The sequence below is a fragment of the Misgurnus anguillicaudatus genome, chromosome 3, assembly GCF_027580225.2.
Source record: "Misgurnus anguillicaudatus chromosome 3, ASM2758022v2, whole genome shotgun sequence".
NCBI lineage: Eukaryota > Metazoa > Chordata > Actinopteri > Cypriniformes > Cobitidae > Misgurnus > Misgurnus anguillicaudatus.
The window spans coordinates 30,107,107-30,129,444 of NC_073339.2; the positions used below are offsets into that span (position 1 = coordinate 30,107,107).

Consider the following 22,338-nt stretch of genomic DNA (forward strand, 5'->3'; position numbering starts at 1 on the left):
AGCAGGGAGACAGAAAGCATGCACGCGCGGCTCTTCTCTCTCTGTCACGCAAACAAAACTCATCATCACTCATTAATCACATGAAATGAGCCTAATCTTTGCACGGACAGTGCACCGCGAGACATAAGCCCGTCGCGCTGTTGTACTGGCTGCTTAATTCGCGCGATCCGCCATCATTTAGTAAAGCTGTTTGTGAACAAGGCATGCCTGCACACACACGAGACGGGAGCGATCTGCTTGCAGCAAGAGGCAGCGTCACGAGTTCTACAACAGCGCTTAGGTGCCCGCAGATGCGCCTGCCTATTAATCGGCCTAATTTTGCAGCAAAATCGGCCAAAGCCGATTTTTAAAAATATGCCAAAAATCGGCCAATTAATCGGCCGGCCGATAAATCGGTCGACCTCTATTTAAAACGGATAAGTTGAAGTGTTTTTTAGCCATTTGTTTTGGATATTTTACCAAATTGTTGCAACATAGAAAAGCTAAAATGATGACAGGAAGTATCTTTAAAATTAAAAAAATATTACATCAAGGATTGTCTGCACAATTATTAACCAAAAAGTAAGCCAAAACACTACTACTTGACAAGTTTTATTAATTGCTTTTGCCTATACATAATTTTCCAATAGACAGCTTTAATGGTATTTCGATACATATTGATACTGAAAATCCAAACCGATTCTAAAACTCATGTCCCACGAATCAATACTCCGTCACCAGCTGCGCATTCTCGACCTCTCTTTTTTCTTTCAAACGACACGCACACACAGCACGTGAACGCAGTGCCCAGCCAGTGTTCCTTGTTTCGTTCCCTCTAGTTTAACAATACAAGAAAGCCAAGCAAGAATGGTGTGTGGAGCGGAATTCCAGTCAAATAAACATGGTAAGCCGAAGGACACAAGTAAGCCAAAAATGCAAGTGTTGCTACAGAGCAATAAGCTAACGCCTCTAGCAAAGCACTTGAAGGACAGACACGCAGACATGTTTCAAGAGATGGATAATCATTAATAAGTATTAATTCTAAACTGCCCAAATTGTTTTTTATGCGTGTTGTCCTGTATTGGCCCGTAATTATTGGCGTTAACACAATCCCCTCAGAGTTATCGGAATAAGGAAATTCAGACAGCATTTTAGCAGACAAGAAAATACTTTGACTGGTCAAAAGTAAATTATCACACGTACTATTGTACACAAAAAATGTGTCATGTATTAACCCTCATGTCGGTTAGTGAGGTTTATTTTCACATTTGCACTATAATCTGTTTATCATATGAATGTTAATGTATTAACTAACATTAACGAACAAAAAGCAATACATTTGTTTAAGTAGTTGTTTATCTTTTTTACTGTATATGTTAGATAATGTTAAGATACAAGTTTTGATTTTAATTAGTAAATGTATTAGAAAATGATGAAATGAACATTACATTAATACATGCTTTAGAGTATATTTCATTGTTAATCATTTTAACAAATGGACCATTACCATTCACTAGATAGTAAATTAGTTAGATAGATAAGTTTACTTTAAAGGGGACATTTCACAAGACTATTTAAAATGTAAAATAAATCTTTGGTGTCCCCAGAGTACATGTGAAGTTTTAGCTCAAAATACCATATAGATAATTTATTAACATCTTAAAATTGCCCCTTTGTAGGTGTGAGCAAAAATGTGCCGTTTTGAGTGTGTCTGTTAAAATGCAAATTAACTGATGAAATGCAAACACTGATCACAATGATGGTGGCTTGTTGAAAATGAAACTCAATTGTGCTGTCAATTTTTTTCTCTGGAGTAAATGGCAGTGCCGTGGTTGAACAGTGAAGATTAAGGGGCGGTATTTTTAAAATAAGATTCCCTTCTGACATCACAAGGGGAGACAAATTTCAATGACCTATTTTTTCAACATGCTTGCAGAGAATGGTTTACCAAAACTTACAACTTTACCAAAACAAACAAAGTTACAGGGTAGTTCTTTTTTCTAGGTTGATAGAAGCACTGGGGACCCAATTATAGCACTTAAAATTTTCCTCAAGTGTGATAGGCCTATTTCTGTTATAGCATAAGACAGAAGCGGAGGAGAATAAATCTGCAATGACCTCGTAGTCATGTTAAAAATGTAAAAGTTAAAATTTTAACCAGAAATGAGAAATTCCACTATAATTTACAAAGATCGCAAACTATTGGAATTGGTTCAGAAATGTAAACATTATTGTGCTTTACAACTAAAACATCAACTCCACTGTTCAGCTTGACCTCTGTAATATTTTCTCAGCATTGTGTATCAACGAATATAGGTTTTGTTTGTGTTGGTCAGATATTTTTGCTACTTATTTTACATGATATGAAGAGCTCAGATGCAAAACCTGGTAAGTGCATCTGATATGTTTTCTTATAATTAGCATTTTGATTCTGCCATCAAACCGGTATTTTCCCGTAATGACCCGAGGATTTGAAGCTGAAGTATTTGATGAAGGTATAATACGTGCCAAGAGCATTCGGCTGATATTATCATCTCATTTTCGATGGAGGTGGCATTTAGTGGCTTTTGGTAAGCGGTGATACGCGGTGCTTTAGCCCCTCAACTATTAGATCACTTGCCCATTACGGCACTGTTTTCCACGGTCTTTGATTTTTTTCTTGTAATTAAATCATTAAGTTTCGTTAGAAAGAGAGCAGACACGAAAAACTGAATGTGTCTGCAGCCTAAATCCAGTATGAGCTGAATGCGCTGTCAGGTTTTATTTATTATTGTCAGAGCGTGTGAGGTGAGCTCACTGACAATGACGATGGCAGAAGCCTTGTGCTTACTCATTTTGTTACAATATACATTTATAATGTTTATTATAAGCGAAATCATTTTTGTTGTTGTGTTTTTCATTAAGAATAATTATAAACCCATAATTCAAGATGTGCTTTAAAGCACACAGAGAGTAGTATTACATCCTTTATATTTCCGAAGAGTATTTAGTTTAATCAGATTTATAAAAGAAAGATTAGCTTTACTGATTCTTTCCGATAACGTACAAAAAATGAAGAAGGAGGAGTTACTACCGCGGGAGGAGCAGGTACGAGTCATGCAACACTATACAACACTTTTTAACTTATGATTCACTACATGTTTGTGTCATTTATATAATATGTCGTGCCGATTTCCAACATAAGACGAAGTCTTACTTACCACATGCAACTCATGACCCGGTTGGGACTTTTTAATGAAATCCAGCGCATCAAACACACACGCAAAACTCTGCTGCTACCCCGGATAACAAACTATATCCATGGTTTCCATGAGGCTGGCTTTCTTCTCCTTACATCCAAAAACACACTTCATTCAAGCCATTGTTGAGTTTTGAAATTAAACAAAGCTGTTGCATGATATGATGTTTGTAAGTTCTATCATCTCCCGCTGAATGATGGGTGGGCGGGGTTTTCCAGGAGAAGTGCCCATAAAAAGACTTGATTCGTATAGAAACCCCTGAAACGTCAGCTGGACCCATAATCGAAAAAAACTTCCAGAAACTTGTACAAACCCTGGCAAAGTCGATCGGCACAGAAATACTCTGTAACCATCCAACTGCTTTTTTGACACTTTGCCTACGTTTAGCACGAGGACACAACTCTTAACCAGTGTTAATAAGTCAGAATGCATGAAATACCATTGAACCACCCCTTTAAATGAAGGAAGAGCAGGTGTCACAGCTTGGGACTGGCAGACTTCCGTCAGAAGTAGCACACTGGCTTAAGCACTTTATTAAAACAATTGTTGCCCTTGCATTGCATGCGGAATCATAAGCGTTTTAACGCAGCTTACGCAAGCGCTGCTTAACAATTGCCTCTAATTCAAACGTGAAAATAAAATGCGTACGACTACATGCTCATTTATAAGCCCTTAGTGATTGGCGATAAACCGGCAGGTATGAGAAAAAATGGTCAACCTGTAGAGATTTTAGACTACCGTCTCTATTGAGGTTTAAGCAACAAAGTCAATTTGCTGTGCGCTCTACATACATATTGTTATCATTATATAAAAAGAATCCTAAAAAGAGTGATATAAGATTGTGGTCATATCGCCCACCCCTATAAGCCCCTCCCACCCAGTGATACACACGGATTAAGTTAACCGGTGGGAAAATTCAGTCACCGCCACATCCCTACAACTTTGACAAATGAATTTCAGGCCCTGCGTCCTGTTGGAGCCTCACAAAAAATGTATTTGCCAACATAATATATCTGTGAATCAATGATCATCAGCATTTCTGAAGAAAAACATCATCACTGAATGATAGCAATTGGCTTTGAGATCAACTATTCACAAAAATCATCCATTAAACCAATTACTACAGTCCTGTTTGGTGGCCAAACAACTCATCGTACATCATGGATCTGTCTGTACTTTGGTGAGTTTAATTATAATGCTGAGTTGGTCCAATAAGCATCACATGCAGAAAATGCCAAAATAGCTGCGAACCACTTGCATCAATCCATTAGTAATGTACTCAGGGCTGGACAATATATCGACATCTATATTATGTTATACTATATTATGTGGTTTGGTTCAACGATCTTGATTGTGGCTTGCTAACTAAAAAAAAGCAAACCTTCAATATTTGGTCCCACTTTTTAATCTTTGACATGGCCTTACTTAGTCAATATTAAATTTATTAAGGTTATATTTTGACACAATGTTCGTTAGATTATGTAGGATGATTTTACATAGAACAGTAAATAAAACAATATGACTTTAGCTGGATTTGACTGGGCACAAGCCTGAGTAATAAGTAGTATGACCAAAAATAATAACGATGCTGGCATTTTAAACCCACGTTTACTATAAATGGTACACTTAAAGCAGATCAACGTTGCCAAGCATAGAAGTAAGTGGCATGACTGTTTTTTTATTTAATCTAGATTCTAAACAATTCAGAATGCTTTTCACATTTGAAGTTGTCAGTAAGTGTTTTAACATAATCATTCCAATAATGTGATTAAAATGGTCATCACAGTTGTTCTTACCTTTAGCCGTTTGACGACTTCATCATTACTGATTTTATCAGTAATCTCTTTGACTCCCAGCGGGTAGATGATCTTTCCGTCCCCAGCAGGTCTCTGCTGCTGAGGCTGTTGCGGGAACTCCATCATCTTTCTCCAGACACACGGTCCTCTACTGGCCTCTATGGGCAACAACACTAAAGTTCAGCGTACGAACCTACCACACCGCTTAAAAACCACCAAAAAACACTTCATGTGCTCCCGTATACTGCTATCTGGACGTTTAATTAACCCCCCTCAAAACGTAGAATGGCATGAAAACATTGCATGCGACCGTTATCGGAAATTTAAGCAATAAAAATGGGAAGCTAATGAAGCTAACGGCAGTACTAGCCTCATAGCTAATGAAACCCGCTCTGACACCCGCGCTTTTATATAGAAAAACAAATACTATTCAGACATTTAAAACGTACTCTGACAGGAGTGTGCATATAACTGGCGCTAGAAATAAATGCTCTTATTCAGAGAATAAAAGGAAATGTATAAAACACCTCGTGGAGTAAAATACCCATTTGAGCGGCTAATGGCCTAGCCGTCAGCTCAAGGCCTCAAACTATTCAACAAATATCCAGCCAACACTCACATTTGCCTGTTATAATAACAACCGCTGCATCATATTACCCCAAATGTATTCATTCCGGATTTCTCACTCGATACTACTCCCCGGCGACCCTTACCCCCAACTTAAGATGCTAGGATATCTTAATTGTTTACTTGTTTTCTCTGTATAAGTTCACTCAGCGAGGCAAACACCGACCACCAACTTGACCATCCCACATAAAACTATGTACAATAAACTCCCTCAAGCAAGCACGGTCGCCTAACAAACTCCTACAAACAAATCCCCGATCATTACCTCACGTATAAGTCGTTGTTTTAATTCATGGGTCAGGTTCGGGTTCAGGTTTGGATGTTTTTTTAGTTTCGGGCACAAAGCTCCGTCTCTTTCATACAGGGATGTATGAACGTCCGCGCGTGGAAAATGGAGACGGATCGCCCCCGTTGGATGAAAGTCGGTATTACAACTCAGTATGGAGGGAGAAACATTACCGTATATATCAAAAACGAAGCGCCCATTAATGTGCTTTGACGTAAACAATATGAAACGTACACGATTGCAGACATTTAAATATAAAACATTTATGCCACTATGAATATAAAATCAGAACATACAAGTTCAGTCAACAATATCATAAAGTTGAGTTTTTTTATTAACAACATTTATGAATGTGAACTTTGACCAAAATGATTGTGAAGGATGATTAAATAAATGTATGAATGATCTGATTAAATTAAAGCACACTGATTAAATTATGCACTTTACTGTACGTCAAAAAATGCCTAAATGTAATTTACCGTACATGTCAGAATAGACGCGCCATTTTGGCTCCTCACCAGTGTTTACGGCAAAATGCCATAAATGTAAAATATTTTATAATGTTTTTAAAATGTGAGTGCAAAATCTTGAGTTGTCTGTTTTTTATCTGTTATCTAATATTAGCTATATTTTAGTATAATTTAATAGTTCTCATGGAAATCAATACCGTGGGGTAAATATTGCCCTTAAATAAATACAAATTATAAATAATTAATTAAATACTTATTATTTGAAAATATTAGCAGTTCAAAATAAGCGTAAATATTAAATAATTTTATACTGAGTATTCTGTCTTGGACAAAAGCGTTTGCTAAATGCAAAGCACAACACACATGTTCATGTTCCAGCCGCTTGAGGCGCTGCAGGATTTTTGGTCTCCGTGGAGAGTTGTTTGACTCGTTTTCTTCTACTTTCTTTTCATTTAGCAAAACAGTAAACAGTGGCTCGATTGCAGGTGTTCTGTAAACCTGGAACAGCAGAATGCCAAAGAAAAAGAAAAACGGACAAAGTCCCTCGCGTGGTGCGATGAAGGGAAGCGGTCCCGAGATTCGAACACACGGGACGTTCGGATCTGCTGTGACCCAGGCGGACTCATCATGGGGCAATAGCAACTTTGGTTCCACGCTTTCCATGAGCGGCCAGTCGGGATCTCAAAGACGAGACGAAATCATCCAGAGCATGCAAGAAATGTTTTCAGATCTTGATCCTGAAGTTATTTACATGGTGCTCTCAGAGGCAGATTTTAAAGGTGAATGGATTAATGTCATCTATTACTGTAATTTTTGCACGTGATAGAGGTTAATTAGAATTATTTTATTATTCATTTTGAGAGACACAAACAGTAAGTCCTAGTATAGACTAGTTTATAATATGCACGCAGCAGATATGAATTAAATGTGGATACATGTATTACTATAGTATTTTATAACATGCGTAGTGTGACAATACTTCGTATGCCATGATGATGTTTTAATTTCCCCAAACTACATATGGTGCTTACTTTTGAATCAGTTTTAAAATATTTACTTAATACAGTGATTTTACTTCATTTTTTTTTTGCATTAGTGGAGAATGCAATGGATTCTCTGTTGGTGCTGTCAGATGCAGTTGATGATGGCATGGCCCCGCCCCCTCCTCGTGTCTCAGGGTTTGAGGAGGCCGCTGCTCTCCTGGGAACAGCACAGAGCATTGCCAGTTCAAACCAGCCTGCATCCCAAACACAGCATAGCCTTGATGAAACGCACCTCACAGAAGATTTTGATACGCTATTAGATCGAGAACTTGCAACTTTTGCACCACGGCAAACACAAGCTAGTTCACTAATGTCTTCCATACCTCTCTCAGCTCTCCCCCCTCCATCTCAGTCAATCCCCCTCTCCTCTCTGCCTCGAAAATCCCAAACTCATATATCTCCTCCTCAAACTCTATCAGAGGGTGAACAGTTAAACCAGGAGGGCAACACTAAATGTGGTTCTGTGACTGAACAAACCGCCTACTCCAACCCCAGGCTCAGTGAGGCCTCTGGTGGTAGTTCACCAGTGGGTGAATTAAGTTTCGGTGGGGGTCGTATTTCAGAGCAGAAAAACGTATCTCTTGACTTTAGTCACCTAACATTGGAGGCCAGCTCAACTGAACCACGGCCCTCTGCCTTTCATGTCTATCGCAGACCTGAACAGCTTCATAACCACACAAGGGTTTCTGCAGTGAGCCAACATAATGAAGCGCTCCACACACCAGCCATGTTCTGGAACGCTCAGGCAACTGAGTTTCATCCTCGAAGCGCTGGGCCGGCCTTTATCACACCTGTCATTCCCAATCCCACTCCCTGGAACATGAACCCCATTCCTGCTGCTCAGTGGTTGGCTCAAAGACCTATGAGACAACCTCCACTAAAACCCTCTGCAACAGTACCACAGTCATGGACTCTACCCCCAAAAAACCGACTCAAATTGGAGGGGCACGTGCTGGTGTTACTTAGAGGGGCTCCTGGATCCGGCAAAACCACCCTTGCCCTGTAAGCAAGAAGGAAGACATCTGGCATAAGGGTTTTCTTTTTTAGTGTTTTCATACATAATGGCATTATTTAGAGATTAGACTACATTTCATTAGGGGGAGTTGTAAAAACCTCTCCTAGGAATGGTGTTTGGAGTCCTGGGATTTCGTTTTTAAATTAAATGGTCTTCGATTAAATTGTGACCCTGCCTGTAAAAAAAACTAGCTGAATGTGATTTACTGTTTTTTTTTTTCTTTAATATTGACTGAGTAAGGCCGTGTCAAAATTGAAATTTAGGTGATTGAGATCAATCTGGTTGAACCTGGATATCAAAGGCAGGGTCACATTAGATGGGTATCAGTTTTGGACCGGTCATTAAAAACCGTTGTGCCATGTTAACTAGTGGTTAATTCATTTTTCCAGCTACTTATCAGCCCCATTTTCAAAATATACATTTGTCTTAATTATAAAGCATGTCGGTTTGTTGTATGGTTTCTGTCTGTCTTTGTTGTCCAGTGCTATGCTGGATCAGAACCCAGGAGGAGTCGTTTTGAGCACCGATGACTATTTTACTCGAAATGGACAGTACTATTATGAGCTGAATTTACTAGGAGAGGCCCATGAGTGGAATCACCAGAGAGGTGAGTTATACACAAGGCCAAGCCAATACAGACTGAACGATTGGTTTGCAATTACTAACACAACAATAAGTTTAGTGTACTGTTTGACAGCCTGTGATCTTTGAACTTTGATCCTCATGCAGTGTCTTTCTAGTGATCAATCTGTACAAACTTTTCAGCAAAAGAGGCTTTTGAAAAAGGCCAAACACCCATCATAATAGACAACACCAATATGCAATGTTGGGAGATGAAACCATACGTTGCCATGGTGAGCAGTTGATAATAAAATATATTATTAAATAAGGTACAGTATCAGCTATGACAGTATGCTATATTTATTTATATTGTAAAAGATTTGCTATTATTTTGAATGGTATTTTAAAGTCTTGTACGCCCTTTCTTGTTACATACTTACAGTGTGGCATGCTATTGAGTTAGCACCAACATGTAACACACAGACTCACTTGTTCATTGTGCTCACCATAAGCTTTTACTTTTCATGGCACAAAAATACAGGTACAAGGTGCTGTTTCGTGAGCCAGATACCTGGTGGAAAGCAAAACCCAGAGAGCTGGAGAAGTATGTTAGACATGACCACAAATAAGAATTCACCGCATTTAACACACTTTTGCAAACATCCTTTGAAAACTACATGAGTACTAATTTATGCACTGTTGCAATCTGTATTAACAGTTTTAAAGTCCCTATAAAGTCAGATGTTAAATGTGTTTTGAGTTTGTCACACCACAGAAAAAATTGTTATTGACAACCCAAACTAATTTGAATGATGACAAAAAAGCCAAGTAAATAAAATAAATTATAAAAATTTTGGAAAATAGGCAGCATTTTCTACTATCAAGCGGTGGGGGCATGTCCACTGTCTGCGCTGAAACCACGCCCACTCGCAGGAAAGCTGCCATCTCTCTCAACGTTCAAATACCTCTACAAATTGAATGGTTGTAATTATGTAAGTGCCGGGGCCATGTGCGGTGGCTCAAGTGCGTCATCGAGCCACCATTTTTGGTGCTGAACACAAGTGCTGAACACAAGTGCTGAACTTAGAAACAGTGAAAATTGTTTAATGATGTTACACTGCAATTCACTACATAGTTCAAGATTGACTTTACAGGGACTTTAAATTAATAAACCACCCTTGAAGTATGAATAACAAAGACTAATGTGTGACTGCAATATTTAGCTTTAAATAATATTCAGTCACAAATGTTAATTTCATATATTTTTTCTCTCTTTGTAAAGACGTACAAGACACCAAGTAACAAAAGAAAAGATCCGACGTATGCTGGATCGGTATGACCGATTTGTCTCTGTCCAGAGCATCATGTATTCACAAAGACCAGAACCTGTACCAAGTGTTGTGGATTTAACTCAAACTGATGCTGGCCAACCACAGTGAGCACATGCATTACATTTATGTTATTGATGATTTGTTATGTCATACTGTATTGTTTTTTTTAGCAATGTCTGTACATGAAGACAATAAATGGAGAATGTTTCAATCTTTTCCTTTCATTCCCTTCAGGCAGTCTTTACCACCTGGCATCAGTCATCCTGATCTTGTAGGTGACTCTGGGTTCAGCAAACTGAACCCATATCTTTCCTCATCTATGCCTGATGTGTCCTCTGTGAGACAGACTTTTAGTCCAGTTTCCAAAGGTGAAGAAGAAGGTGAAACGGCATCCTTTAGTTCCAAAGAGCCCATTTTGTTTGGTGAGAACACTGTGGAAGGATCTGGGACACAGCAGTTGGACCTGCTTGATGGAGAAGGGTTGGACTTTGAGCTAGATGGCTGTCTTGTGGACAGCGGGACAACTAAAGAGAGATTAATGGAGCAGCCTGTAGCCTTTTCTGAATCCATTGCTCAGCGAGTAAAGAGGGACAGAGCGTATGATAGAAAAGTATTGGGAGTAAACACTATTGATCAACCTGTAAACTTTGACCCCAAGGATGAGTCTTCAGGGCAGGATAAGGAGGAGGGATGTGAAGAGGAGCCTCTTTCTGAGGATAATGTTGTACGACCAGAGCTGTTGGATTTTGTGGGAGACTGGCCTTTGGAATCTCAAAGCCAACGCCAAGGTAGATGTCAGACTGCAAGGAATGACTCTGTAAAGAAAATGGAAATGGAATCTAGTGCAGTGGAAGAAAGAGAGAATGTTTCCTCTTCTGAGGACGAGCAATCTAGTCCTGACAAACTGAATCAGATTTCAGAATTTCAGAAACTTATAGATCTTTTGCAAGGTGGAGGTAATCCATCTCCAGGTCCTAGTAAGCCGACTCCTCAGAACTCCCAATTTTTGGGTGAAAGAGAGGAGGACTTGAACCTGGAGACTATGTCCTGGTCTGAACTCCCTGACTGTGTGCAGAAGTTCTCGGAGTGCACTGACCCAAGCAATGATTTGTTCAATTCTGGAAGAAAACAAAAGGAAGAATTGATTGAGCAGTTGACTCAAGTGTCTGCTGAAGAGGACACAGGCATGCACACACAGGACAAGGTTGAGGAAGACAAGACTCTGTTGTCAGAGGATAAAAGCAGCATGAGCCCCAACATCCAAGAATCTCATTGTGTAAGGGCTGGTGTAGAAACTGATAGCAGTATAGAGAGGCGAAGAGGGCTTAGTCGAAGAATAGGAAAACCTTGTAAATTGGCACTTACCTTTACCAATCAAAGCCCTTCTTCACCCCCCTCACAATCTCCATTTATTTCACATCTATCCCCCGGTCTTACACCTTCAGGAGAAACACCTTCATTGCATATGGCGTCATGTTCCAGTGCTTCAACTCAAACACACCCTCAAGACTTTGCTGTGCTTTGGCGAATTGATCAGCGAAAATGTTTTGCAGTATCCTCAGATTTTACTTGTAAGGGTGTGGTCATTTTGGAGGGTAACCCTTTGCGTTTCACTCCAAAAACGATTGAAGAGCCGTCTGCCTGCCAGCAGGGTGTGCCATACCGCGTAGTTCACGAGAAAGGGTGTCAGGTGGAAGAGAACGACGTTAGGGAGTCACACTCCAAACAGCACAACCTTGAGATCCTCAGCCTCCATTTCAGACGCGTCTCCATGGAAATCCTGGAGGACCTTTATGAGAAGTGCCATCAAGATCTGGAGTGGACAACTAATTTGTTGCTAGACTCAGGAGAACGGCTATATAAAGAAGATGAAGAGGAGGCTGACTTGGGGTGTTTAGTTCCTGTGGAAGCGTCGAGTGATTACAGACATGGGGAGAAAGTGTCATCCATAGAAACGTCAGAAACGGCAATAGCCACAGATGTCCAACCAACCAGAGATGCTTGCAAACCAGATTCGTGCTTTGATGAGCCGAATGTGGAAGACTCCTGCAACAGTTCAGCAAGTAGCGTCAGTCCCAAGTCCCAAGAAACAAACCTCAGTGACCTGAGCCAAGCTGATGATGATTGGAGCACTGGACAAAGTTCACAAAGTGAAGCCGAAGGTTCAGATGAGGGTGTAAGCATGAAAACTGAGAAATGTGAGCCCTCCAATGTACATCAACCAACAGTAGACACTAAAGAGGACAACCCAGATCTGCAAGGTCAAGATCAGGAAGAAACATTAGTAACAGAAAGTGGGAAAACTCACCAATGCCTGGAGGGAGCGTTGGGGGCATGGGGTGAGGAGGAGGGAGGGGAGAATGTAAAGGAAGAGGAAGAGACGAGAACAGAAGTGGATGCCATAACACAGTCAATCTTGCATCAGGTTGTTGAAATGGAGCGCAGAGAGGCAGAAGAGAGGAAGGAACGTGAAAAGGAGAGAAGGAGGACAGACCAAGAGAAGAGAGATCCAAAATCAATGGACATTCAAACCCTGGAACTGAAACTTCCAACTGAACTTGCACTGCAGCTTACTGAGCTGTTTGGACCTGTTGGGGTCAGCCCAGGTAACCAATAACCAATTATTCTGTCTGTCTGTCTGTCTTTTCATATATCAATCAATAAATCTGTGCCTCACATTTTTTTATAAATGCATGCAAAGGTTAAGGTAAAGCATATTACTGTTGGCATATTAGCGCTGTGGCATAGTGGTTATTGCATACTGTATGAAGTTACCACAGAGACACAGGCTTGAGTCCAGTCTACATCAGGGTTCAAGATGCAAAATATTATGGCCTGGTTTCACGGACAAGGCTTAGCTAAAGCCAGGACTTGGTCTTAGTTAAATTAACATGTTTAAGCATCTTTTATAAACATGCCTTAGAGAAAGACGTTACTGGTGTGTATCTTGAGACAAATTAATGGCACTGGCACATTTAAAGATCTGTCAGTGCAAGTTATTTTCAGTAGAGACAGCTGAAACATGTGTTTTAGTCTAGGACTAACCTTAAGCCTTGTCTGTGAAACCGTGATTATAATTTTTTAGTTTATGTTTTTGACCTTGTCTGTGAAATCTCAGTCTAATGAGATGATGATATAAGGAGCATCAAAGTTTTATGACCTTACTCTGTGTTTAAGATTATATCAAGGTTATATTTTCAAAGAATGTTCTTTATATTATCTAGGGTGATTTTATGGATAGAACTGTAAATGACAAAAAATGACTAACATTTTATTACAGTTAAAATTTATAAATATTATTTTGATCTTTGTATGGCTGTAGGTGCATTCTCACCAGATGACTGTGCGGTGCAGATAGACCTTAACTTGGCCAAACTTCTGCATCAGAAATGGAAAGAAACTATCCAAGTAAGTTACACGTGTCGATCGTTGTATCTGTAGAGCAGTGATGGGCAGTAACGCAGTAGAAATAACGCATTACTGTAATCCGATTACTTTTTTCAAGTAACGTGTAAAGTAGGGATTACAATTGCAAAAACAGTAATTAGATTACTGTTGCTTCCCCTTAAGCAGGCTGCGTTATAAAACTTTTATCTACAGCGAAAAATTCCACCTCAAATCTGGGCACACATTTAGCGAGCCGGTTAGCCGGCACAGGAATGTGAAACTTACTGAAAAAACTCCATTGACCATTGCGGACAGGAATGTGAAACTTACTGAAAAAAACTCCATTGACCATTGCGGCTCCATCTCATATACAGTGTTATGACGTAATAGTTTCAGATTGTATATTATATTCTATTACAAGGCGTTCATGCGAAATCTGATGTAAACAACAGACTTTCATGGATTATACGCATTTGTGGACAAAAATGGTCCTTGGATGTATTCTATTAGACGGTTTTCATGGGTTATTCACACATCTGAAACAGACTGGATTCGACTCGCGATCGTTGTATCAACACAAAGGTAAGAAGTCCCGTTTATATTTTGCATGTTGTCATCTGGGCTTCTGTCACAAAATACTACATTTATGATGCTAGAGCATCTGTATCTCAAAACAGAGACCATACGCTGATGCTAAACCCGTAGACCTTTTAAACCAGGGGTGGGCATTGAGGGCTTCAATCGAACACACCTGAATGTCATTTCCAAACAGTCCTGAAGACTTCAATTAGATATTTCAGCTGTGTTTGATTAGGGTTGGAGCTAAACTCTGCAGGGCTGTGGCCCTCAGGACCAGGAGTTGCCCACCCCTGTTTTAAACGATGTATAGTAATGTTAATATTATTAATGTTTGTGGACAGTAGGCTATATAGATGTTGTTAGCAGCGTTAAAAAAAACTGACGCCATCACGCCCACGAATTAGTGCGCATCAAGAGGTTAATAAAGAGAATGTTTCATCTGATTAAATTTAAGATGATGGAATATACAGAAAGAATAGAATTAGGCTGAAAGGTCTGTTGCTTTATGGCATATTTAGGTCGTGCATCATGTTTTTGAAAAGTAACATAGTAAAGTAACTAATTACTTTCTTGGAGAAGTAATCAGTAACTAATTACTATTTCCAAGTAACTTGACCAACACTGCTGTAAAGTATTTAAATATTAATCTGATTTCTGATGTAGAAATGACCCAATCTCTGTTGTTTTTGGCAGGAGAAGCACAGACACGCTGCACTGTCCTATCAGCTACTACAAGAGAGTGAGACAGCTTGTTTTATTTTTTCTTGATATACACAAACAGACATTGCATTGGACAGCCTTGCCTATATTGAAATCTAACTAGTCAAAAGTTCCTGCTCCGTGTAACCACATAGAGAATCCATTTGGGAAGTGTTTTACTTTCAATGACAATATAAATGTAACTTGATGTTGAAACCTTATTACAGTTATGGTTTATGCCTTTCTTGGATAACAAGTAAGAGTGTACATCTATTGCCACGCATACACATACAGTATGTGACCCTGTCTGTGAAATCCAGGCTAAAGTTACATAAGCAAATTTTAAGTTTCGTTCCAATTATTGATTTCACATTGTCATGGTCTTACTCGGTAATATTAAAGGTATCAATTATGTTATGTTATATGTTATATTATCACAAAATGTTCTTTACATTATGTAGGATGATTTTATGTAGAAAACAGTCAATCACAAATTACTTTAGCTGGGTTTTCAAAGACAGTCACAATTATTTTCTCTTAATTTCTGTTTCCATAATCATTGACCACTTCAAAAAGAAAATGGTTTTAATCTCTTGTTTTCTTTTATTAATGTATACAATGTTTATATGAAAACATGCACATTGCATATTTCTCTTTTACTTTTTGTGTCTCCATTGTTACGAAGCCGGTTCGAGAGACCAGTCACTTTTGGGTGAAGAAGTTCCTTTTATGGACCACTGGAGTATGTCCTGTGCTCCCATCTCTCTGAGAAACATCATGATTGAAGAGCAGGTGATGCAGGACTGCATAGAGAAGGTAACATGAATACTGTACATAGCACTGTTCAATCACTATTGTAAAAAGAGGTACCAATGAGCCACGTCTGTGTTTTAGTCCAGGACAAGCCGGAAAGATTTGGATAAAAAAGACAGCGCAGCCAAACTAAAAGAGAACCAGCTCTTCTCTATGTTCCCAACTATAGACCGACATTTTCTTGGAGACCTCTTCAGAGATCACAAGTAAGTTAATGTTTGGGACGTACATCTGGACTTTAACATCACAGTCTGTGTTATATTGAGATTGTCTTAAAGGGATTGTTCACCCCAGAATAAAAATTCCGTCATGAATTACCTGACCACAGAGGCGTCATGCCCATTCAAACTGAGGGGGCACGTGCCCCCCTTGTTTTTTTTTTTGAGCCAAATGTAATAATTTTATCTGCACCTTTTTAAAAATCATTATTGAACATTAAAATCAATCACGTGGCTATAGCTTATTTCATTTTCGTGTTTATTCGTTGTTTATATACTTTATGGATTTAAAATTACATTAATTTGATGGTATAATGCAGTTGTTGTGCAAAATGCATTAATGACACAATTAAACAAGTCATTTAGTAAAACTTAAATTAATAAAACATGCCGTTTCAGATGTAAATATGATACCAATATGTCATTATTCCGATTGAATAGTATTTAATATAAAAGTTAGTCAACACTTTTATTTTGGAGGTTTTTGCATGAAAGCAGGAGTGTTCAGATGGTTAGACATGTAAGTGCTATGGAAAAGACTGAAAGCTCTATAATATTTCGTTTGATGTCTGTGTATGCACAAATTTCTGTGAGCTGTGCACACTGAGCCCCCTTAAAAAAAATTGGTGCATGACGCCCCTGCCTGACAATTTGTATGTGTGTGTGTGTGTGTAGTTATTCACTGGAGCAGACCGAACAGTTTTTGCATGCTCTGTTGGATGACGGGCCAGTCAAAAATGTTGTGGCTTCTGAACCTGCCTCTCAACGCAACGGCACAAGCAGAGCGCAGAGCAAAGAGAGGGTGAGCTTTCTACATGTAATTGTAAAACATACAAAAAATCAAACAAAAGCCCTACGTTGATATTTTTTTCTTTACTCAGAGAGTGAAACCGAGAGATGCGCAGGAGGACGCTGCTCAATTCCAAGATACGGAAGATCCGGAGTATAAGGACTTCCGCACGGAGGCATTGCTGCATAAACAACGGCAGATAGAGAGTTTTAACAAAGCAGCTGAAGCCCATAGACAGCGTCGTAAAGACGTGGCCAGTTTCTACGCACAACAGGTTATAAAGATGAACATTGTTTGACAATCATATTTTATTTTTTCTGTTTTTATGCACTTGGCAGAACCTCTTATCCAAGCGACTCAAACCCATGACCTTTGCACCAATGCGTACGTCAGCCAATCAGATCGCCTTATGCAAATAATCAAGTGCAGAGCCAGCCAATTACGTTTATGCAAGACAGGAGAACAGAGGAGAATGTATTGCGGCCACTGTGATTGGCTGTTGGCCACACTTCAGACACACCTTCTGTCAAGTGTTAACGCAGTCACAGCCAATCAGAGCATTTGGTGTTTACCCTACAAAAATGAACCATGGTTTAATTATAGTAACCTTATTTTTTTAGTTTTTGGAGTACCATCACAAATTTACATTTTAAATTTGTAAATTTACAAATGACATCTTTGATAATATGTTAAAATAAAGGGTGAAGGTGTCAGTTGTCCAAGGTCGGACATCACTTTTGGCCACTACTGTAGTTGCAGTGCGACGGTGATCTTCTGTAAAATAAATTGCACAATTTTGTGTATACCTGTAGGGCCGCATGCATGGAGAGAAAATGCGTGAGGCGAACCACCTTGCAGCTATGCAGATATTTGAGCGAGTGAACGCTTCGCTCCTTCCTGAGAATATTCTGGATCTTCATGGACTGCATGTGGATGAGGCCATTCATCACCTTATCAAGGTGCTTGACGACAAAACATCAGGTATGTAAACCAACGTAACGTAACTAGAGAATAGAGAATAGAGTGGACAGTTTTATTGGATAACAGTTTAATGGACACGTCTTTTGTTAGAATGGCATCAGGGTTTGTGCGGCCCCCAGCTGTCAGTCATCACGGGAAAAGGGAATCACAGTCAAGGGGGAGTGGCACGTATCAGGCCGGCTGTACTTGACTACCTCAAAACCCATCACTACAGTTATACTTATTGTTACAGTGTGTCTTACTGTTTTTGTCCAACTTGCTTTTTGAATTAACTGCACGTTGTTCATTCATCCAATGCTGTTCATGTAACAAAACACTTTCATAACACAATATAGATTTACACAGAATATTTGGACATAGTTATAATGTGGGCCCACTCGCACTGCACCAATCACAAGTAAAAATCATCATTTACGATTATAAGGTGTCAATCGGCAGTGGTTGGTAACATTAATACAAATTCTAGGCACTGTTTTAAAAGATGCCTTTAACTTCATGCGGTGCAGCACAGACCGATCTGTGTATGACATCAGGGTATCGCGATAAGTATTTGTGATCAGTATTTACAAATTGTTGTCGTACCTTCTCGTCTTACGTCGATCGCTCTGCGCAGTGGCGCATGAAGAAATAAAATATGACATTTCTATCATCTTTTAATCACTTGTGAACCTGTGTGAATTTCTTTATTCTGTTGAACACAAAAGAAGATAATTTGATAAGTGATGGTAACCACACAGTTGATGGTACACATTGACTACCATAGTAGGAAAAACAAATGGAATATGGAAGCCAATGGTACTGTCAACTGTGTGTTTATGTTTTTATCCAAATATCTTCTTTTGTGTTTAGCAAAATAAAGAAACTCATACAGGTTTAGAAGAGGATGAGGATGAGTAAATGATCACAGATTTTTCTTTTTTGGGTTAACTATCTCTTTAACAAATAGTGGCCTGCTGCAAAGTGCTAGATATGTTGAGTTGGTATAGGAGTTGCCAGTTTCATTGCCAGTAAAAAATAGTCATGGCCAGTACATTTTCTCAAGTCACTGACTATTGGCAGTTGTGGGAAAAAGTTAGTTTTAGGCCCTGATTATAATATATGGATTGTGTATATGAATGTCGTCGCATAAGATGACAAAATAAAAAAAAATCTAATTTTTACTTTCAATAAGATTATCAGGTTTTCAAAGATAAATCTGTTTAAAATTAAGACTAAAAGCATAAAAAAAAAATCTGTTAGCTCTGTTATCATCAGCATTGTAGCCACCCTCTGCCTACAATTTGCAAAATATTACTCATGGCATTTTTGATGTTTCAGTTCTTTTTATTTAACCAGGTTAAAAACTCATTGATATTAAAATCTCTTTTACAAGAGTGACCTGGCCAAGAGGAAGCAACAAATAGTAAGAGTATACAAATATACAATAAAACATAAAAACACACTCAAAAATCACAACAGCAATTTACCAAAGAATAAAACATGTAGTTTGTTAAAAGTAGCTTAAACTCATTTAATGACGGTAACGTGGTAAGCTTTAAGGTATCCTGTAGGTAATTCCAAGAGGAGGTGGCATTATATATAAAACATTTTTTCCCCGTCTCTGTTAGAACCCTGGAAACTTTAAGATGCAACAAATCATTTGAACGAAGTTTGTAGCATTCGTTTGAATTTAAAAAATAAAGTGGGGTAAGACCGCAAATCGACTTACAGTATATATAAAACAATACCAATTAAAACTACTTTGGGTATACAAGGATGGTAACTCGGCCTTCTCATATAAATTGCAATGATGCGTTTGATAGCCCAGTAATGAAACTCTGAGAAGAATGTTCTTAAATATTCAGTCTAATGTGGCATTCACACAAGACGTGGAAGAGGCAGCAAGCGCACGTGATTTACATCAATACAAAGACGCAAATAGGTATCCTGTGGCGCGGTACGCGCGGATGGTGCGGTGCGAATGGGGCGGAAGGCGTGGTGTGAGGCGTGCGGAAGGCACGCCGCGGAGACCGCGTTCTGCGCAAGTTGTAAAAATCTGAACTTTGGCGGATAATGGCGCCACGTTAACTAATCAGGAGCTTGCTCTAGTAGTGACGTGATTACAGGGAGCGAGCGGAGTTGCAGAAACCCCTCCCATAAAGCAATATCCACGTGAATGTCTCGAATGACTAGAATTACCCACGCGAATCGAGCGAGTAAACTGAAAATGTTCAAGCGTCCAACTACGAGCGAATAGCGCGTTTTCTTAAAAAATGCGATGAAAATTGCAGGAACTTGCAAAAACTGTTTGCAGCTTTTCAAAGATGTTCACGTCACATAATCATGTCGCTTCATAACGTTCCAAGGGCAACAGGGGACATGGCTCCGCTTGTGTGAAGTAAATGCAACATCTTTCAACTGCTAAGATATATATGTGATTTTTGCTACGAAAATGCGGGGATTATGAAATCTGCAATTTATGCGGCAAAACTGCGGCGTATTTGTAAAAAATGCGTCCTCCGCATAAATATGCAGACTTTGGCTTATTATGCGTTGAATCATGCGATCGCATAATCACGTTTTTCTGGAGGGACTGGCTAAAGTAGGCTCTACAAAATATTGATGTGATTTTTCTGTTAGGGTGCTCAAATTTATGCACCTGTCAAATTTCGTTTTTGCCGCCCATACCACAGCTGGTGTGAACACACAGTAAGTCATCTATTTAAAATATATATATATATTTTTTTTGTTAAATAAAATTTCAGTTTTCTAATAAAAAAGTTAATATGTTCAGCACAAGTATATTTTCAAGGATTTAAAAGTGTTTCCAATCTTTTAATTTCTATCAAAGCACTATAATTTGAATATGACGATCAATACAGTTATTCATGTTAGTTCATGGTGCATTAATGAATGTTAACCGCTACAACATTTGATTTCATAAATATATTAGTAAATGCCGAAATTAACATGAACTAAGATTAATAAATGCTGTAGACGTATTGTTTAGTTCATGTTAGCTAATGCGTTTACTAATCGTTACCAAATACAACCTTATTGTAAAGTGTTACCAAATAATTATTACCTCACAGAATAATTAGGAAACAGAATATTACTATGTATCGTAATTTCTTTGGACCTGTGTTTTCTTACAGTTATACTGAGCCTAAAACAGGATTGGTGTTGGTCACGCTACATTAAATGAGCTGCTACAGTAAAGTGTTTACTATTTCTGCCTTAAACCAAAGTGTCTTTTCTGTGATCCAGTGGTACCAGCAATGCTGAAGGTATTTTTTACTTTAAACAACTTTGAAGGTTTACTTTAAACAACATACACCTCTCTGTCCACTTTCTTTTTCCAAGAGTTCATAAAAATATCAAGGTACTACATGTTTACACGATGCTTTGTAGTGTATGTCGACCATTATAGCTAGTTTACTTATTTATTGAAGTTCTCTTAAATATTGTTCTGTGATTACTTTTGCATAATCAGTGAGTTTTAAAAAATGCCTTTTGTCAAAAGAGATGAAGACCACACATTTGTTTTGTCTAACCATACCAGTTTTTTTTGTTGTTTTTGAATACAAAAGCAGAGGGGGATGTTTGTCATGTATTTATAATGCTCGATATGTCATTTTATTGTTGTACATTGTTTTGATCATGTTTTTGGTTTATAAACACAGTTTTATATGATCATTGTTTATATCAACATCAGCTACGTTTGGCGATGTTAAATGAGTCTCCGCTCACTTTAGTGTCATACAGTGTATATACTCTACATATTCATACATATTCACAGAGTTACAGGAAATACATATAAATCAGCTTTGCATTTTAGTTTACTGTGTTTGTAATCAACATAACAAGGGCCATGTCATAGATACTTTAAGACAGAAAATATAGTCTTGCTTCATTCTTTGGACACCGTTTTTATTTTTTGGGCTTAGAGTCAAACATTTTATGTCCCTTTGTAGTGCTGGTTCTGGGGTTTTATCTCAAATTTGGTTTTTATACATCCAGTTTTGGATTTTGATGTAACATTATTTTATAGGCATCTTAATGTTGCTATGCAAATCACAGTTCTTATGTGTGAGAATTCTCACAGTCGTTCTGGAAATATTTTTGAAGTCCAATTGTATATTTTGAATCACCAGAGAAATTTTATATGTGAACTTGATGATTTAGTTTTGTGTATAAATGATGAAAAACAGAAGTGAAGAATAAAGAATTAACATGTATTTGTTTGAGTTTTAATATGAGTGAAATGCCAGTAACTCTGTACAATATGGTTTTATTTGTGAACATTAGTTTATGTTAGCTTATGGGACCAATGAGGAATATAGTTATCAGCATTTATTAATCTTTCTTATTGTTAGTTAATGCAAATGAAGAGTTTGGTTCCAAAACGCGATAAACCCCATGAAAAAATGAGTTACTGCCAAAATCAGTATTATATTAGGTCAGTATTTAAATGTAAATTCTTAATTTGACACAAAATGCAATATCTGCCGTGTTATTATGTCATCTTTTCTCCCTTTTTTCCCA

At 38.4% G+C, this 22,338-nt stretch overlaps 2 protein-coding genes across 8 annotated transcripts in view; one reads left to right on the forward strand and one right to left on the reverse strand.

Moving 5' to 3' along the window:
* Nucleotides 1-6,068, reverse strand: part of pds5a (PDS5 cohesin associated factor A) — a 52,801-nt gene extending 46,733 nt beyond the window's left edge. For 3 of the 5 annotated variants that reach the window (XM_073864327.1, XM_073864309.1, XM_073864325.1), the window contains exons 1-2: nucleotides 5,907-6,068; nucleotides 5,015-5,172 (exon numbers count right to left, since the gene is read on the reverse strand). In XM_073864327.1, the coding sequence (XP_073720428.1) occupies nucleotides 5,015-5,140 (126 nt within the window). In that variant the 5' untranslated portion in view covers nucleotides 5,141-5,172; nucleotides 5,907-6,068. Of the gene's footprint in view, nucleotides 1-5,014; nucleotides 5,173-5,633; nucleotides 5,656-5,764; nucleotides 5,867-5,906 lie in introns of those variants that run through there. The other 2 variants (XM_073864320.1, XM_073864314.1) reach the window with 2 other exon arrangements.
* Nucleotides 6,069-6,792: 724 nt separating this feature from the next.
* Nucleotides 6,793-22,031, forward strand: n4bp2 (NEDD4 binding protein 2). 3 transcript variants are annotated; one of them, XM_073864329.1, is made up of 16 exons: nucleotides 6,794-7,176; nucleotides 7,494-8,442; nucleotides 8,938-9,062; nucleotides 9,221-9,305; nucleotides 9,540-9,620; nucleotides 10,299-10,451; nucleotides 10,582-12,953; nucleotides 13,670-13,755; nucleotides 15,007-15,052; nucleotides 15,698-15,828; nucleotides 15,907-16,031; nucleotides 16,719-16,845; nucleotides 16,925-17,107; nucleotides 17,646-17,814; nucleotides 17,905-18,023; nucleotides 20,944-22,031. In XM_073864329.1, exons 1-16 carry the CDS (start codon nucleotides 6,909-6,911, stop codon nucleotides 20,992-20,994), a joined length of 5,070 nt encoding a protein of 1,689 aa, XP_073720430.1. In that variant the 5' UTR covers nucleotides 6,794-6,908; the 3' UTR covers nucleotides 20,995-22,031. The 3 variants fall into 3 exon arrangements, with proteins under 3 accessions (XP_073720431.1, XP_073720429.1, XP_073720430.1); XM_073864330.1 differs by lacking the exon at nucleotides 20,944-22,031 and having other exon boundaries at nucleotides 6,793-7,176; nucleotides 15,734-15,828; nucleotides 17,905-18,361; XM_073864328.1 differs by lacking the exon at nucleotides 20,944-22,031 and having other exon boundaries at nucleotides 6,793-7,176; nucleotides 17,905-18,296.
* Nucleotides 22,032-22,338: the final 307 nt, after the last annotated feature.